The 20956-nt window shown below is 33.7% G+C and overlaps 1 protein-coding gene across 6 annotated transcripts in view; it reads right to left on the bottom strand.

Moving 5' to 3' along the window:
• Positions 1-786: 786 nt before the first annotated feature.
• LOC124356170 (regulatory-associated protein of mTOR) overlaps positions 787-20956 on the bottom strand; it is a 98843-nt gene continuing 78673 nt past the window's right edge. For 4 of the 6 annotated variants that reach the window (XM_046807338.1, XM_046807337.1, XM_046807336.1 and 1 more), the window contains 3 exons: positions 16073-16189; positions 12318-12495; positions 787-11204 (listed from right to left, as the gene is read on the bottom strand). In XM_046807338.1, the coding sequence (XP_046663294.1) occupies positions 11187-11204; positions 12318-12495; positions 16073-16189 (313 nt within the window). In that variant the 3' untranslated portion in view covers positions 787-11186. Of the gene's footprint in view, positions 11205-11721; positions 11845-12317; positions 12496-12657; positions 13109-16072; positions 16190-20956 lie in introns of those variants that run through there. The other 2 variants (XR_006921826.1, XM_046807340.1) reach the window with 2 other exon arrangements.

Raw genomic sequence — 20956 nt, forward strand, 5'->3', positions numbered from 1 at the left:
GTATTTTGTGTCACATTTTCAGAATTTTTTCACACCAATAAACTTGAAACCAGAAACAGTCGACTTAGTCGTATTCGTAAGTTGCTGTCTTTATAACTGGATCAGGGGTGACTTTATTGCACGCAACCCCAAAGGACTAGTAACTCATCCGCAGCACGAACTTCCTACACAAAACATGATGCCTTTGGCTTATGTCGGAGGCTATGCTAAAGCAGAAGGGTTTAAAGTAAGAAGGAGTTTTACTGATTACTTTAATGGAGGTTACTACTCAAATAAAATAAAAGCTCTGTATCAGAAAAAAACTTTGTAATGTGAGCAAACTTTGTAGCTTAGTAATTAAGGGGAGAGAGTTTATTTATTTAAATGTTCAATACCTCAGGTTTAAAAACGCCAAATTTAAAGATTATTACCATCAGTAGAACTTGTACATTATCTCATCTGTTCACTATAAGTATTAATTTGATTCATCTAAATTTGTTCAAGTTAACATGAAAGTGTATATAATAATAATATACACACAGTCGTCAGCCCTGCTGCGCGGTGCGTGATTGACTGCTCTCGAGGCAGTGCTCCCAATCGCGCAGCAAAGACCACGCAGCGCGGTTAAGGCTTAAGCACAGCTAGGGAGACACCTCCATTGGTTTACAGAGAACCGGTGGTTTCGTCAGTTACGGAGCACGGAGCACGCAGCGCAAAAAGCCCAGTCGCGGAGCTAGGAAAACGTAGCTTCAGAGGTGAATCCAGGGGAGGGGCCATGGCCGCTTCATGAAAAAGATGTTATTACGGAAAAAAGAACTATTACTCTCATATTATATGTATAACAAATAAAATTAACTTAACTTTTGAACTAAACTTTGAGTATGAGTAAAATTATTTCTAAACATTTTATGTTGCTGTATCGAATTAAAAAAATTCCTGTGACAGTAATGATAATGGTAAACTAAAACTCAGGTAGCCCCCTCTTGGATGTTCCAACTCCTATAGCAAAATTGTGGTATTGATTCTCAATTCCTGTATTATTTTTAGCTAAAAATACAGGTCAATTCTAAAAATATGTATCATTGTGAACATGAATAATTCCAGACAATAGCTAACTGGAAACTACAATTGTTATTCAGTGTACCATCATTATAATTGGACCATATAACTAAACAGTAAATAAAATAATGGAACATTTGCTTAGATATAACAAAATTGGTATGATCCACTACATTTAATTCCAGTTAAACACAATAATACTTTAAAAATAATTGTTGTAGGTAATGTGACTATAAATTATTCGTCATAAATTAGTGATGGTCAAATTAAGATACAAAAAATTATTCCTGGATATCATAGATTATAAAAATGGGCTTCCAGAATATGTGCCTTTTTACCCAATACCAAAGATACAAGACGTATTCTACATGTACGTGATGGAAACTATTTCTGCACTTTGGATATACACAAAGCATATTTACATCTTAAGGTTTATAAAGAAAGTGCCTTAATTCAAGCCATTTCTACACATCAAAGTATATATTTAGCAAAACTTATATTCTTTGGATTAAAGACAGCAAGCACATAATGAGTTTCATAAGTCCATAGATAAATTTATTCAAAATCTTCCAGGAATCTACGCTTATTTTGATGATATCTTGAACAAGGGGCTACATTTTCAGAGTGTAAGAGAAACTTTATTAGGCCATTAAACAAGTTATGTCAAATTAACCGAATCTAAATGCAGACAAATGTAAATTTTTTCCATGAAAAAATATTTTATTTGGGACACACTGTAAGTGCCGACAGTCTGTATAAGTCATTAGACATGGTGAAACCTATTATGGATGCTCCTCGTCTACAAAATATTGACCAACTAAGTTAATTCTTTGGACTTGTCATGTACTACGTTAAGGTGAATGTAGTTAATTTTTATTATTTTTGCACTATTCATTTGTCCTAATGTGTTTCACAAGCAATAAGAAGACATTTTGAGAAACTGAAAGAAGATTAAAATATATATGGCTAAATATTTCCAATACCTGACTGATTACGGATGAATATTATACCTACAAAGTAGATGCAAAAAAAAAGAATTTGCTCAAACAACTTTGGGGTGGGAGAGGAAATTAATATGGCTTATCAATTAATTAGCCTATATGCTTGAGAATTCGCTCAAACTATGTTACCACTACTAAGCTGGGAAATAAATTGTTTATTTTTATAACGGTTTTTTTTATTATTCTACACATATCCAATAACAAGGTCAGCATTTTTTACACTTCTGTTGGATCAGTCCTAATATTATCAAATAATATGATCAAAACACTGATGTATGAACTATAATAATCATAGGTTAAGCTTGTAAATGTTAATTAAAATAAGCAGCAAGTACTGAGGGCGCCAGCTAACGCAAACTGCGGAGTATTCGTGCCTGTAGCGTGCGCTGTCCCATACCACCCCCTTTCGTGGCACTACAACGTACAGTCAGTAAACAAGCCAACGCAGTTGCTTAGCATGTCTACTTGTCCTATTACAAAGACTCGCTCGCAGGTATCTATCGCTATAAAAATGGTGGCCTGATAAGTTTTGATAAAAAGTTAAGTATTCTTTGGTTAAAAGTTTTGGTAAAATGCTAAGTGAGCACTACGTTTGTTTGGCACTGACTATACCACGTGCTCTAGCGTGGAATGCGAGAGGGAACAATTGCTTATGCCACGGTTCACGCTGGCTGGCTCCTTCTGTAACATAGTGGTCTGTATTTCCTAGGTGGTGGCAAGGATACTAATGTGTAAACAAATACTTTTGATCATATTAGCGTTATAGCCTCAAAGTGTTTAATAAAACTAACAAATAGAAATATTAATCACTTTTAAATTCATTTTTATTGAGTAAAATGAACATACAAGGTGTTCACAAAAGGGTGTCACAAACTTCTGTGGGTAATAGTATTCATCATTTCAAACAAAAAATGTCATATAAACATAAGTCAATAAACGTCTTCTTAGCCACTAGCCGCCATTATGTATTTTTTGTACAAAAGAATTATCTCTAAAACTAGGTATACTAAAGAAACCAAATTTGGCACATAGGTTTGAATAGATAAGAGGAAAATTAAGAAAAATAATTGTGTTATTTTCTTTAGTTTTAACCAAATGGTGTCTGATGAAAATTTTAGAAGTCAAATACCAAAAAATTAGTATAGTTATACAAATTTTACCAGACACAAACTATTTGAAAAAATTCATAACCTATGTAAAACAGCTCATGCCCATCAAAAGACAAAATGTTTTCTGCTCCCGGCTTATGCGAGCCTACTTTTAAAGTAGTTGTGCTTGTTTATTTACTGACGAATTTCATTGCAACAAATACCGTAGGAATTGTAATGAATCTTTTTAAATAGTTGGTGTCTAATATATTTTTTATAACTATACTGATTTCTTTGATTGACTTCAACATTTTCAACAGACGCCATTTTGTTAATATTAAATAAAATAACACAATTATTGAAAAAAATATTCTCTTATCTATTCAAACTTAGGTACTATATTTACTTTCTTTAGCTTAACTAGTTTTAGAGATAATATTTTATATGAAGTGGCGACTAATGAAACATTTATCGACCTATGTTTATGATACGTTTTGTTCAAAATGATGAGTACTATCAGCCACAGAAGTTTGTGACACCCTTTTGTGAACACCTTGTATATATTGAATGCCAGAAAAGTAATATAATTACATCTTTAGAACATTTAAAAATTTTACCACAAAGGTAGTTTTTATCACAAATTAATTTATGTTTATGTTTACCTTAACCTAATGTACCATGATGATTGTCTTCTTGATATCAAAGTGTTGTACACAATACTTAATAAATGTCCTTCCGGCTCAGCTGAAAGAAGTAGGTAGATTTTGTGACCACTTAAATCACTTATTCTAATCGGATTTTACTCAATATCTGAAAAACAGTTTAAAATACAAAAATATTATTTATATAAAAAGTTTAAGAAATGTTATAAGCATTCCAGAACACCTTTTATTTTTTTCTCTAGGTTTATAATTTTTAACGGCAGCCACATTGAAATGAAATGGTGTACCAAGCTAGCCAATGAGATATTTATAATATCAATCTTTGTACCAAGTTTGAAATTGTTTCAGCATTCCTATCACCAGTTCTTAGTGCAAAAATTCCAATGAGATTTTCATGTAATTGATATTTAAAAAAACGTTCAATATAAAAAACAATTGTCAATTGAAAGATATTTTGGAAATGTTGTAAGTATTCAAGAATTATTATTTTCCCAGATAGTTTACATTATGGCTGGTTTATACCTTCCAGTTGAACGTACACTGAGTACAGAAAAAAACTGATGTGTCACTTATCTGGGCAACCCTATGAATGTCCAGGAGGGGCACATCACTTACCGCAAATGTCAAGTTATTGGGGGTGTAGGATAGATCGAGGTCTAGCCTAATGCAGTGAATGAGCTGTTGGAGTTGGTGGGACTCCCGAAGTGTAAAAGGCAGTTGCTAGCCTAGACATGAGGGTGTGCTGCCCTTCCCACTTTGACTGAAGGGGCTGTTACAGAGCTGGCCTCCCCTTCTTCAAAGGAGAAATGACTTGAGATTAATGCCCAAAATCCTTCCTCATGGACCTCGCTTCTGGCATTATTCCCAACCTTACCCAACCAGAATATTCTGTCACTCCGGAGTGAGGGCAAAGGTCCTTTTAGGACTAAATTCTCAGCTTCCCATCATAGAGAAATAAATCACAACCGCATTTTATACCATATATACATAAAAAATTTAGAACTGGGAGAGATTTTGGGCTCTGTGGGTCATGCTTGGTGATTTTATGCAGACACATTCAGTAAGTGCTACCATGAAGACAATTGCAATAGGCTGAGTTGTATTAGGCTCTACCTAAAACTAATTTAAAAGTCTTAGGTGTAATACAGGGTGAGGCAGTGAAACGGCACGATTTCGATAGTGGTTGTCGGGCGCGGAGGGGGGTTGCGAGAGTGGGGGAAGTGACCTTGGGCGTCTAGAGTGGTGGAAGTTTCAGTAGCCATGGAGCGTTGGTCGAGTGCGCAACGTGCATATGCCGTAAAGGCATATTACAAAAACGCGGATAGTGTGGTTGGTGCTCAACGCGCCTTTCGTCGTGAATTCAACCTGCCGCCACGGGCTCCCGTGCCATCAAGGAAAGCCATTCTCCTTTGGGTTAAAACCTTTGAAGATACTGCTAGCACAACAAAGAAAAGAGGCAGCAGCACAAAAACAATCCGGACACCCGAGAACATTAATCGTGTGCGCGAAGTGTTGGGACGAAGTCCGCGAAAAATCCGCGAGACGGCACAGCGCAGAACTTGGTCTCAGCAATCGATCAGTAAGACGGATTTTGAAGAGTGACCTTCACTATCATCCATACAAAATTCAGGTAGTGCAAGCCCTTAAACCAATTGACTACAATAACCGAATACGCTTTTGTCAGTCAATGCTTAACGTTATTGAACGAAATGAAGAAAGAGTGCATAACTTATGGATGAGTGATGAAGCCCACTTTCATCTTAGTGGGTACGTAAATAAGCAAAACTTCAGATATTGGTCCTCAGATAACCCGCAAGAACTTCATGAAAAACCTCTCCATTCTGAAAAAGTAACAGTCTGGTGCGCAATGTCATCTCGTGGAATCGTGGGGCCCTATTTTTTTGAAGATGAAGATGGCAACACAGTGACGGTAAACTCTGGACGTTATGCTGACATGTTGACCATTTTTTGGTCTGCCTGGAATTGATCGACATGATCCAGATGCTGAAACACTCTTCCAGCAAGATGGTGCAACAAGCCATACTGCTAATGTCTCAATGGAATTGCTCAGACTTGCATTTACACGACGTCTAATCAGCAGGAATGGCGATTTCCCCTGGCCTGCCCGTTCACCAGATCTGACGGCACCAGACTTTTTTCTTTGGGGCTACCTCAAGTGCAAAGTCTTCCAGGAAAATCCACCAAGAACAAAAGAAGACCTGAAGGAGCGAATTCGACAGGAAATTAACAACATTCCAGTACAGATGCTACGAAACGTCATGGGACAATTTCATCTCAGGGCTTAGACAATGTGTGCAAAACCAAGGACGACACCTCACTGACACCATATTTAAAAAATGATTGTTTTTAAGTTAAATCTTTAATTTCCACTCTTGTACTTGAGATCCATGTTCAACTATTATGATTTTACTTGTAAATAAATCTTTGGTGGTTTTACAAAATCGTGCCGTTTCACTGCCTCACTCTGTATTATTCCTATTACTTTTGTTCTTTCAGTCTTTCGTCAGTTTGTCCATTTCACACTCTAGTCGGATCTACTGTTAGTATTTTGAAAGAATGAAAGTCTGGTTGATCGTCTGGGATCTAGTTTTAAGCATATAAAACAGCGCTATCTACAAACAAATGGTATTCTTTTAAAAGAGAAAACACTTATTATCCATTTCCACCATATCCACACACTTTTGTGAGAATAAAAAGGGACAACTAAATAAAAACTAATGATAAAACTGCCTGTCAGGTACTAAAATTACAACCTGTTTATTTAAATTAAAATAAACAACTTTCTAAAACCAATAGTGCTTTTTTATTCTAGTCTACTCTAATAAATATACGATTCCTAATATACACTAAAAAAAATATATATATATATATAGAATGCTTATTTCCAGAATTGTGTTCAAACTAAAGTTACTGATTTTAAACCTTAGACCAGATTCTATGTTACATTCAAAGAAGGTCACATCTCTCAGACTAGATTTATGTAATCTTTAACGGTTTTTGTTAGAACCCTCAAAATTAAAATATGTAAAATATATTGTGGTGGAACAATTGACAGAAAAAAAAACAAAAAATAAAACAAAACTGGTATAGCCATTTTCTTATGTTTAATCCAACCTTACTGGATAATAGTAAATGCTAATTTTATTATAATTATGTTTAATGGCCATATACATTGCTCTGCTGGCCACAACCAGCTTGACAGTTGGCTGATTGTAGTACATGGTTTGGGAGAGTGTTTCCCAGCAGCTTCTACAAAGTATTTACCTGTACCTAAATTACTCACAATTATAGTATGCACTGTTGATGCATTATCCAGGTACAAAAAAATGCCTATTGACAAAAACAAATTAAACATACAAAACCAACAATTCAATTACAACTTTATAAGGGTCGGAGTGCTTTCTCCGTAACTTTTGGCAGGTTGTCTACTAAAGTAATTAAAAGTTATTTCATGGAAACTAAATCCTTATATAACAGATGTCTACATCTCTTTCAGATTAATTCAAATAAATAAATGCAATAAACAGTTACTACCATCTCAAGTTGACCCTTACACTACCTAAACACAATAATATTCTGAGGTGCCCGAAAGTTCCGGAAATGGTGCTGTAGTGAGCAACTAGAATTCCTACTTTTCAAAATACTAGTGCAAAGATTGTACAGTTACATTTCCCACCCCCAAATTGTTCTGAAAATATTTTTCTGGACTGAGTACCAACTTATTCCTGATAACATACTTATCTTTTCAATGATCCATTGTCAATCTACAAACAAAGTTGTAAGATTAATTTTGTCAATACCAGAGGAGGTTGATGGACAGCTTTTACTTCCTCTCAACAAGAAATTTACTTGAATATTTCTATAGCACAATGGTAAGCTGTTACCAACATCACATTGCTTTCAGCCTTTTCACTGGAAGAAAACTTTCAAAGCAGCTGCTGTTTACTTAAATACAGTATGAAAAATTGGGGCTACAAGTATCTTTTATTATTTAATAAAGATTTCAAATATAATAAACTTTTATTCTTTCCACAATTTGAGGGTTTTCTTATTATTTTTTAAATTTGATTTATTATTTTAATTTATTACTGTAGCTTAATTAAAGAGAAAATATTGAAGACAATTCTAGCATTAATTGGATAATTATTTGAATGACAGTAAAATGTTTTTAAATTAAATAGATAACAAGTACACATAAAGTGCTTGATAGCATATATGCTTGAAAATTCACTCCAATAATTTTTACTTTTTCAAAAATATTTATTGAAAGACACTGTAGCAATCACTTCAACTTGTTTCTTTGAAGAAAAAAACAGTATTCAATTTACAGTTGTACATTAACATACATGGGTATTTACTTTGCAATAAATTTGTTTTATCAAGTAGAAAACCATAACTGATGTCATATTTCCTATCATTGAAAGGATATTCCGTTATTAGTGTACTTTTTATTGTTACAAAGATTTCAATTACAAGATACTTATTGAAAGCTTAAATGTCTTGGCACTGGCTTAATCACATGTGGTTAACTTCCTTTTTAACAGAACAATGATAGGTAATTAAAGTCTGTTATATAGTTTGGGTGATTTTAAGGTGCAGCGGAAGTTATTTTGTTGATAAAATTTAATTTTTAGTAGTACAGTAATATTTGAATTTTTTATGAGGTAGGCCAATTGACTTTTTTAAAAGCCCTGCAGGAGTGATCTGTATTGATTTCTTGTGGATTAAGTTTCCTAGGGGCTGATAGTGATCAATTTTTGGATTAAGTTTAGAATATATATATACATTTTTTTTCATTATGACTGAGTTACCAGTAAATTGCCTTCTTGAGATTTTGTACTGCAAATATTAACACCATTTTGTGACAAGAAAGAACTGCTATACATATACTATTCATTTAATTATTTTATTAGCACATGTTGGGATAACTTAAGGTTAAGAGAACACAAAAGAACACTATTCATTCTGCAAAAAAGACATTAAAGAACAATCATGTAACCTTATTTATTTAAATAACTGCTTATATTATTTTTGTTACAATTAAGACCTCAGAAGCACAAAACTAAACGTACTTCTCAACAACAAAAATATTATTTTTTAACTATAGGTTTAAAAAACACAATACATACTTTTAACTCGATTACAGATCCCTTAAAAATGAAAATAAAGTGTTATGATCTAGGATAAAGGTGAAGAAATTTAATATAAATAATAATTATGCTATGGAAATGCTATGATGAAATTGCCTATGCCACTAAAATGCCCTAATGATTTCACCCAATAGTTTATAATTATCAATGTTGCTGTTTCTTAGCAACAAAGAATCTCTGACTGTGGATGGACAGATACTGCTATTGTGGCTCACTAAGAAGGGGAGCTCTGTTGCACAACATAGCACCATTTCATAAACTTGTGGTACCCCCTTATATATCTATACAAATTATGTCATTTCTTAGTCTAATATTTAACTAATACTAATATTACCAAGTGACAATTCCACAATGCAATTTTTAATAAAGAATAACATTGATTTCTACATAAACTAAATAACTTTAATTATTTATCAAGGAATTTAAGTTTAATTACGTATGTAAAATGATTCAACTTAAAAAAAAAAAAAACAGTTTTAAAAACCAATTCAGCTTTTGTGCAACTGTTATACTACTTTTTCAGTAGTGTTTGTATATTTCTAGAAGTCAAAAAGCCAAATCTTTCTTGCTCAGTATATTTAATTGTTTACTAGAAGTAAATAAAATAATTGGGTGGTGTTCTTACCAGTATTGGTATTTAAGAATTTTAAATTACATTAATTTAAACGTGTTTTGTAGAAATTATAAAGGTTATAATTGATTAGCTATCCATTTAAAAACACAAAATATATAGATAATAAGCATATGGTACAAATCTTCAACAAAAATAAATGCTATAAGATTATGATTAAAACAAAAATAACAGTTTCTGTAATGTGTAAAAAGTTGTCAAGACTATCATTTAAAATATAAACATCTGATGGTAAAAAATAAATCCACATTGATTATAATTATTGTAAAATTAAAGTATAAAAATAAAATATTTTGTATGTATAACAATAACATTATATTACAACCAACTTATTACAATAATAACGATTTATAACATGCATCTTGTAGAAATACAGTATTTTTTTATAAATTAAAAATAAAAGTATTGATGTACTCAAACATAATTTTATATGCAGGATGGGGATAAAGTAACCCTTCTACCACCATTTAAAATTGTTTTAATAATAAACATTAACATGTCACGAAAATGTAACATTAACTAATGAACGAGATCTTATCAGACTAAGTAAAGTTTGGTTTTTTAGATTTAAAATATTTTTACCTTTTAGAAGGAAGTACCTTAAAATAATTTAAAACTAATCCTCAGTATTTTTAACACTTAATACAGACATTATAAAAATGAAGATTTACATACATTTTTAGAAAATTAAATGTGAATTTTTCTTTTTTATATTAACTATTGGATTTACTAAACAAACATATTGGAAAATGATTTAAAAGACAATTTGTATTATGTTTTGAAATAAATTTATTTTGGCTCTTTTTTGCAATACTGGAGAGAGGTGAGTAAAAAATTGTGTTTTTAAATTGTAGCCCGATTTTCTAATCAAGCTAGACGAAAGTGTGCAGAAAACTGAATTTAAAACTATTAAAAAATGTTATAAGTTAATAAAATCACAAATCTGTGGGATTAAAGACATAATATGTACTTTAGGTTTACAAAATAAGCAATGCCCATTTAGGAAGAACTTAGGAAGTATTTATCAATATTTTAAAATACAATGTTCTCAAAAAACTGTATTTTATTATTTAAATTATAGAGTTACAAAAGAGTTAAGGGTTAATTTATACATCCACCCCGTATACTAATAAAACACATAGAAAAATAGAAACAATTTCATTAATTATGAACAATATCAAATTAATATTAATATATGTAATAAAAAGTATGAAACTACTAACAATCCAAGTTACTAAACCTAGTGTACAAAAATACAGCTGTAATCAATGTGGTGAAATATAATGCTGGGTGTATTATATGAAATTGCTAATCAATACAACAATTATTTAAATAAACATGATACAACCAAGTAAATATTTGAAAGAAGCTTGGTTGTTGTAAAATAGAATGGATAACTTTAAAATATTATACAAACTAATTATAAAATGCTTACCGTCAAAAGGTCAAGTACTTACAGCAAACAAGCTTACACAATATGTACAATTCACTAGGAATTGAGGTCCAGGTTAGTGAGTAGCGAGTGCTCACAGTCAGGCAGAGGCTAGCAAACGAGTGCAAGCGAAGCTCTGCTAGTGAATGAGTGACAACGAGGGTCATCTTTTCGGCTCCACCTGTGATACATGATAAAGAATAAATTTGTCGTTTGTATGTTCAAACATTGACTAGTAAAGATAAAACTACTTTATTCCACTTGTTTTTATTGAAAGACAGATAATTTTAATACATAATAGTCATTTAATAACATTTAAAGTTGGTTTTCACTAAATTGCATGGTAATAATAGCACAAATCTGTAAGGTCCAGAAAACATTTAATCATCTGGATAGGATTTCTGGAGACAAGTATAACTCATCTTCCCATAGAAAAAACATTTGAGATATATAATGCTTTTAATAGTGAATTTTACTTTTTATTGAACATTTTGAACATTATTTGTAGAAAAGTAAACATTACCAACAAGGAAGTAAAGTTATGTGATAAAAACACCGGAACAATAAGATGATTACATGATCAAATATACTGATTCGAGGCACAAATTTTCTATCATCCTTTCTCACCTCTATATCTATCAACTAAATTCAATGGATGGATATATAAGTTATTCCAGACAGTTAATTTACTAACTTACGTCCTGATCCAGTTTTGTCATCAATTGACATTTCACTTTCTTCTGAATGAGAAAATAACTTGTGCAGCTGATTTTTCACCATAGCACTACTCTTGAAATCTGTTTTAAATATTACAATAGTTTCTGCAACAAAATTTAAAAAAATATATTTGAATTTAACTACAGTAGGCTCGCTTTAGTCTCGATATCTGGGAACCAGACTCTCGGATGGACTATTAAAACTAGAAATATTTTTGTAAACATAAAATACCATTCTATAATTACATTTCTTTACATAAATCAACTATTAATATGATATAGATCATTTAATAACCATTATCACTCTAAAAGTGTTGTTGTTGCCCACTTCTTGAATTATCCTGACAGTCACATTGAAGTGAGACACTGCATAAATGAACATGTTAAAAGTAATAAACAAGGTTAATTTAAGAGTAGGGAAGATAAGGGCCAAGAACTAAATGAGATCAGGGTTTATAATTGTATTACATAAGAGTTTGGTTCAAACTTATAGAAATATATGTGTATTTTATATTACTAAAAATATTCAATAAAATTATGGAAACTTCCAGATTTATAATACTTCTTAAGATACTGACCGAGTAAACTGTAACACTACTGTCCAGTGAACCTGCAGCCATGTGACTACGCAGAGGGTGGAAGGCCAGGCAGGTAACAGGTGCAAAGTGTGAAGACATGAACCACTCATGATATTTGATAACATTGAGGGCAGTACCGTTCAGACTGTACACTCCGATGTACTGGTGCATGGAGCCACTGTAACAGAGAAAACAATGACAAGGTGCGAAGTGTGATGACATGAACCACTCATGATATTTGATAACATTGAGGGCAGTGACGTTCTGACTGTACACTTCGATGTACTGGTGCATGGAACCACTGTAACAAAGAAAACAATGGTAAGGTGTGAAGTGTGGTGACATGAACCACTCATGATATTTGATAACACTGAGGGCCGTAGTTCAGACTGTACACTTCGATGTACTGGTGCATGGAACCACTGTAACAGAGAAAATAATTACAAGGTGCGAAAAGTGATGACATGAATCACTCATGATATTTGATAACATTGAGGGCAGTACCGTTCTGACTGTACACTTCGATGTACTGGTGCATGGAACCACTGTAACAGAGAAAATAATTACAAGGTGCGAAAAATGATGACATGAATCACTCATGATATTTGATAACATTGAGGGCAGTACCGTTCTGACTGTACACTTCGATGTACTGGTGCATGGAACCACTGTAACAGAGAAAATAATTACAAGGTGCGAAAAGTGATGACATGAATCACTCATGATATTTGATAACATTGAGGGCAGTACCGTTCAGACTGTACAATCCGATGTACTGGTGCATGGAACCACTGTAACAGAGAAAATAATTACAAGGTGCGAAAAGTGATGACATGAATCACTCATGATATTTGATAACATTGAGGGCAGTACCGTTCAGACTGTACAATCCGATGTACTGGTGCATAGAGCCACTGTTAACAAAGAAAACGATGCCAAGGTGTGAAGTGTGATGACATGAACCACTCATGATATTTGATAACATTGAGGGCAGTACTGTTCAGACTGTACACTCCGACGTACTGGTGAATGAAGCCACTAACAGAGAAAACAATACAAAGCTGACCAACAACAGAAAATAGGTAAAAGAAATCAGTAATGAAATTAAATTATTAAAAAAATACAACCACCAAAGCAAAAATACAAATTATTAGAGTTTGTACTGGCATTGAATAACAACAAAAATCAGGAGACTTTATTGGTACATAGCACTTCTCACATACTTATTTCTTGGTTCCCAACGGGTTTATATTTAGCGAAATAGTTTAGAGTGCTTTTATTAGAAAGGAGAGGAGGGGGACATAAAGGTTTACTTCTCTTGTGGTAGAATTGTTGGAGTTGTATATCACTCAGTGCAACAGCTTTCCAAACTTCCACAATACATTTCTGAGCTCTATTTGTTTCGGTGAATACATTAACAAAACATTATGTGATAATAATCATGATAAACCTTCATGATCACTAGTTAAGGCTATATCCTTGAAACTGTTTTAGAGTTAAAATCCCTATTATTAACCATCCACAAATAAAGACATTTAATATTAGTTCTTAGGCTTACGTGGCCTCTGTCACAACTAACATCTAACATTTTTGGTTAATATTGAGTCGAAACATTGTTCACACAATTAACCCCTAAGAGCTGGCATGTGACAAATATGAATGAAATATGTGTTCAATACTCTAGAAGTCTATTTATTTAACACATTAATATAAAAAAATAAACAAAATAATACCATTTAATAACTTATTGATGAGTATAAAATCAATCAAAGATCGATGTGAAGAATTGGAAATCAAAGACATTTAAAACTAATCTAAAATGGAACTTTGAGTCCTTCAGCACAGTCACTTTATTTAGAATAAGATGACATTTTAAACTAAATGTAGCAGAAATATAACACGCCTCTTGTATTTTATGCACAAACCTAACGTCTAAATAGTAAAACTATGACACTGAATTAGTTTTATCTCATAACAAACATTACAACAAAAATAAACATTTTAATTTTGCTTGTTAATTTAAAATAAGTTTTCTTCTACAAAATTAATAGCAATGCAACAATCCATTTTTTGACACAAAGTTAAAAAAATAACCTTTAAATACAGTGTTAAAAATGTTTCAATAATTGGTTTCATTGTCAATGAATGACAAAAGGTATTTGTGCACGTTAACTGCTGCTCTCTAACTCTGATATGAAGTACAGTATGCTCGTAATAGTAGGGGAGTCCAAGCGGGGATTTTTCGCGTTACTAGAGCGCGTCAGAAAGTTATATGGGGAGAAATGTCGTACCCTGTAATGTACCTCTAGCACATATGAACCTTTAATATAGGGGTCTGCGTTGAGGGCAGACCGTCAGACTAGTAAAAAAAATCGATCCTCAGAAATACTTGTGCGCGTCAGATAAATACAAGGTAAGTTAAGTACATGTAGAACAGTGTAGATTTCAATAATCTGACGATTTAAGCATAGTATAAGGAAATAGGCAAGTCACAAAGGTGTAAAAAAAATACGTTACCTCGAAATAATCAAGCGCGATTGAACTTTTTTTTATTTTGAAGGAAATCTTTTAAGGATTACTTACGGAAAAAATATAATCTGACGATTTTCATGGGGTGAGGTAGCTAAAACCATAAATAATACAGCCGCTGAGAACTGTATATTTCCCACTCCGCGCCTCTCTTTCCTTCTCATTCTTTCTGTGTCTTTCACTCTCTCGCACCATCCGCACACTACTATCTGCCGCCATAATGCCATCTCAGCTGATCACAATAACAACGTGTTTTTGTAGAAGTAGAACATTTTTATTTATTTGTTTGATTGTTTAATGCAATGAGTTTTATATACATTACAATAATGAGTGATATAAGTGTGAAATGTATTTTGTGGAAAAGAAACGTGTGAAAAAAACAAACAAATATTTTTTTCAAATGGTCAGATGAACAATATTCCTCCACATTATTGTCAGATTATCATTTAAAACGGTCAGGACATCAAACTGAACCGCCTGTATAAATATCTGACACGCTCGAGTATTTCAAGACCGCATTTTTTTTTACATTTTTACAAATCTGTCATGACTTTCGATCACGTCCAAATCGTCAGTCATTTAAATAGGATACTTTTTTGAGTTTACTTAACATTCCCTCTGAATATCTGACATGCTCAAATAACTTTTTTTGCTCTTCTTTTTTCTATCCCTTTTTATGGCCACCGTCCACTAATTACTCGTCAGATTAATATCGCTCGGTTATCAGAAAGACATAGCGCGTATACATTATGAATGTCTGACGCGCTCAAGTATTTCCATGTGAATGTTTTTTTTTACATTTTTGAAAATTTGTCCACGCTTTCCTTAACACTGAAATAAAAAACTTAACATAAACGTTTTTCGTTTTGAGACTTAATCTTCACAATCCTATAGGCCCCCATGACGCTTTAGTCACTGCAAATTTAGCATCCCGGGCTCCCCTACTATAAACAGACTCTTGTTAATCAGAAAAGCAATTATAGTTTGACATCTGGAACAAGATACATAGATTGTATCTCCTCTGCTTTATCCTGTGTAGTAACTCTTGTCTGTGAGTTTTGTCTAAAAAATTAAGAATGAATTTTAACAGGGAAACAGACCAACATATAAGATGATTTTTTTAAGGCTCATAGTAACAATAATAAATATATGAAATATTTTTAAATCTACAATCAAGATTTTAAAGTTTTATACCAAGGTTAATTAAAATTACCTCTCAGACTTACCTTGCAAATATGTCTGCCAGCCGATGTGCTGCCATCGATGTCATCCCCTGGGACGTCTGACAGGAGACTGCAGTTGAGTGTTTGCGTGTGTCAATTACACGAACGTCTCCTGCTCCACTGTAAAAACAAACAGTTATTGGTTTCAAAGAAATCATATAATAAATTTCATTTGGCAACAACTTTACTTTGTAGGTAAGACAAATAAAAAATTACAGTAAATTTAAAATGCTTTAAATGGAAAATATGTTTATGTTCAGAATAGTTTAACTGTTCATGAGCGATGTATTTTATGTAAGGGCTGTTCTTGTATACTTATTAACTCAGGCAAACGCTTGGCAGTTCCTTTGAAGAATGGGATATGTTAAATCAAACCTGTCACAGGATATGAAACATCTTACCTGAATCAAAGCAACTGCCATGGAATGGTGCCACATAACTTCTTCACAGATATTTTTATTAATCACAATTTTACTTATATTCTTAATTGTTATGCATATGAACATTCTACATTAGTCCTATGTTTGTTTCTAAAATCGGTTTTCAATTCTACAGATTAATTGAAAAAGAACTGGAGCTGGAAACTGATAGATTTTTGTTTCAGATCGTTGTTCACAAAGAGTTGGGCCTATATTTCCATCACAGTTTTTTTCATGTTAAATTACTTTTAAAAATTTAGATCATTTATTTAAGCATATATTTAAGATTTTCTAGATACTCCTTCTACAGACATCTGCTTAACACGTTCAGTGCGGCTGGTCTGATTTTGGCCCCCCTGTGACTGTAGCACCAAAAGGCCCGCCCGATCTCGTGCCACTATGACTGTCTGCATATTTGCCCTCTGGGTGAGCTCAGCTCTTGACTGGAGTACATTTATCGCTGTTCATGTGTGGTGCTCGTCTTCTTAAAATACTTGGATGATATCAGTTTCAAGTTATCATATTTTGTTTAAATTACATTGTATATTTTGTTACTGTCATAATGTTTATGTAACAGTGACAATCTATTTGTAGTTGTTAGGTTTTATATATCAGGGTTGTCCAAAAATGTCCCGGGTCGGTTAATATTTTTTTCCAAAATATTTAAAATAGAGCCTACAAAAACTTTACAAAAGTTACTGGACATAAAACTCTACTATATCACATATTCAGTGGATCCGCTTCTTCCTTCAGGGCGGCGGCCCGCTAGGAGTCAGAAAGAAAAAGCTTCTTAAATGTAAGCATAGGTTGATATGCATCATCAAATAAAAAGTCTTTATTAGTAGAGTTAACAGGAGCACCAAACCGGACCTTCAACGGATTAACCGAGTCAAAAATGACAGTTGTTTCAAAGATGGCTAGAGTTTGGGGCCAAAAAGTTCCGGGTTCGGTCGGTTGTAAATATTTTTCCAGATATTAAAATAGAGCTACTAAAACCTTACACAAATTTTTACTGGACATATAAAATTCTACTATATTCACATTATTCAGTGATCCGCTACCTTTCCTCAGGGGTGGCGGCCCGCTTAAGAGTCAGAAGAAAATCTTAAAATGTAAGCATAATGGTCGATATGCATATCAAAATAAAAGGTCTTTTTTAGTAGAGTACAGAGCCGGCAAACGCCGACTTCAAATGCGATTAAACCGCGAGTCAAAAATGACACGCTGTTTTTCCCAAAAAAAAAAAAAATAGATGGCTAGAAGTTTGGGTCCAAAAAGTCACAGGGGTCGGTTGGTTTAAATATCTTTGTCCAAATATTTAAAATAGAGCTACAAAAAGCTGACACCAAAGTTTACTGGACATAAAAAATCTTATTTTTATCACATATTCAGTGATCCGCTACATCCTCAGAGGGGGGGCGGGCCCGCGAGGAGTCAAGAAGAAAATCTTAAATGTAAGCATAGGTCGATATGCTCATATCAAATAATAGGTCTTTATTAGTTAGAAGTACAGAGCCGTGCTAAACACGGACTCTCAAAATGGATATGATCTGTCAAAAAATGTCAGCGTTCAAGGATGGCTAGAGTTTGGGTCTCAAAAAAGTCTCGGGTTCGTTCGGTTAAATTATTTTTTTCCAGATATTTGAAAATAGAGCTACAATCCTTACACAAAGTTTACTGGACATATAAAAATATATACTATACACATATTCAGTGATCGCTACTTCCCTCAGGCGGGCGGCCCGCTAAGAGTCACGAAGAAAATCTTAAATGGCTAAGCTATAGGTCGATATGCATATCCAAATTAAAAGGTCTTTATTAGTAGAGTACAGAGGCCGCAAACCCGACTTCAAATGGATCAAAACGTTCAGTCAAAAATGACAGCCGCCGTTCAAATGATGGGCTTGAGAGTTTGGGTCAAAAAAGTCCCGGCCGGGTCGGGTTTTTTTAACATATCTTTTCCAAAATATTTAAAAAATAGAGCTACAAAAGCTTTACACAAAGTTATCATGGACATAAAAAATTCTATTTTTATCACATATTCAGTGATTCCGCTACATCCTCAGGGGGGCGGCCCGCTAAAGAGGTTAGAAGAAGAAAATCTTAAAATGTACGATTAGGGTCGAATATTGCATATCAAATAAAAAGGTCTTTATTAGTAGAGTACAGAGCCCGCAGAACCCGGACTTTCAAATGGATAACCGAGTCTCAAAAAAATGACCCCACAAAAAAGCCGTTCAAGTCAAAGATGGCTAGAGTTTGGAGTCCATAAAAAAGTCTCTAGGGTACGGTTAAATTATTTTTCCAGGATATTTAAAATAGTGCTCCATAAACCTTACACATAAGTTACTCGGACCATTAAAAAATCTACGTATATCACATATTCAGTGATCCGCTACTTCCTCAGGGGGGCGGCCCGGCTAAGAGTCCAGATAGAAAATCTTAAATTTAAGCTTAGGTCGATATGCATATCAAAATAAAATGGTCTTTATTAGTAGAGTTACAGAGCCGCAAACCCGAATTCAAATGGATTAACCCGACGTTCAATAAATGACAGCCGTTCTCAAAAGATGGCTAGAGTTTTGGGTCAAACAGAGTCCCGGGTCGGTTAAATATTTTTCCAAATATTTAAAATAGAGCTACAAAAGCTTTACACATGTTACTGACACTAAAAATCGTATTTTTATCACATATTCAGTGATCCGCTACATCCTTCAGGGGGGCGGCACGCGAGGACTTTGTCAGAAGAAAATCTTAAATGTAAGCATAGGTCGATATGCATATCAAATAAATGGTCTTTATTAGTAGAGTACAGAGCCGCCAAAACCGACCTCAAACGGATAACCGAAGTTAAAAATGGGACAGCCGTTCAAAGGATGGCTAGAGTTTGGGTCCGAAAAGGTCCCGGTCCGGTTTAATTATTTTTCCAAATATTTAAAATAGAGCTACAAAACCTTACACAAAGTTACTGGACATAAAAATCTATTTTTAATCACATATTCAGTGATACCGCTACATCCTCAGGGGCGGCGAGCCCGCTTCAGGAGTCAGAGAAACATCTTTTAAAATGTAAGCATAGGTTGAATGATGCATATCCAAATTAAAAGGTTCTTTATTAGGTAGAGTACAGAGCCCAAACCCGACCTCAATCGGATAAATAACCGAGTCAAAAATGTCAGTTGTTCAAAAGATGGTTAGAGTTATGGAGGCCAAAAAGTTCCGGGTCGGGTTAAATATTTTTCCAGATATTTAAAAATAGTGCTCCAAAACCCTTTACACAAAGTTACTGTGGACATAAAAATCTACTTATATGCACATATTCAGTGTATCCGCTACTTCCTCAGGGGGGACGGCCGGCCCGCTAGGAGTCAGAAGAAATCTTAACCCTTTTAAGCGTCATGAAAAAATTTGACTGATCCTTAGATAAACGTGTACAATTTTTATTAACATTTCCATATGTGTAAAGTTTTAAATATATATTTTCGTTTCTGTATGTTCAAAATAGGAGTTATTTTAACGGTGAATACAAATTTTTTAGCCCTTTTGTTGGATTTCCTAGGCTATATTTTTAACTTTTGAGAATATCGTAGTATCAGCAGTGTAGTTGTCACTAATATTTTTTATCATTAATTCGTAAGTAGGGGAATGAAAACACAGTTTTATAGATATACATAGTTATACTATATTTACCAAACCAATTTAAAATTTAGAAAAATTACAAAAGTAGACAAAGAGTGTTTTATTTGGTTAGCTGGGCTTATTGTCACAACTGTCATTCTCGCGTATCCCGCAAGCCACTGTTATCGCGGTGGACTTTCGAACGCTTCTTATCGCTCTGACAACCTGTAGGACAGCCTTAGCGGTGGGCTTTTGAATTATGTTTCTTGGACTTTCTGATAACATCCCTTTTTATGACCTTAGTAAAATTATTAAAAAATTAGGGGTTGACAAGTAATTTGCTCAGAATGACCAAACTATTAAAAATTCTGGAATTCGTCTGGATTCGGCCACATTCACAAGAAATAATAGCTAAAAAACACTAAATAGATACTGGAATCTGCTGTATATAATACTGTAATTAATTTACTTTAAAAAATGAAAATAGGACACAAACAGAAAATTTAGCGTAAACCCGAAATATTCATATGCAGTGTTAACCGGACGCTTTCATCACTTAAACTGACTAGATGCCCTTGACGGGCGGAAATGCTCCGGCTCAGATGGACTTTGTGAAAGGCGCAGGGCCACGCCACGCTAGACCAGTGTTTGGCCAATTTAGAAGCAAAGTTGCCTCTCCCATTGTAACAGGAATTCCAGGCAGGGCTAAACCCGTCTGTATGTCGCGATGGACTACTTAGAACCATCTAGCAGCAAATATTCAACTTAATAGCAGTAAGAAAAAATTAAAGGGAATGCATAAAATCGCGGAATCCACGGCAAAATAACGTTTTGAGCTTGTAGTGGCCCT

Source organism: Homalodisca vitripennis, chromosome 2 (genome assembly GCF_021130785.1).
Source record: "Homalodisca vitripennis isolate AUS2020 chromosome 2, UT_GWSS_2.1, whole genome shotgun sequence".
Taxonomy (NCBI): domain Eukaryota; kingdom Metazoa; phylum Arthropoda; class Insecta; order Hemiptera; family Cicadellidae; genus Homalodisca; species Homalodisca vitripennis.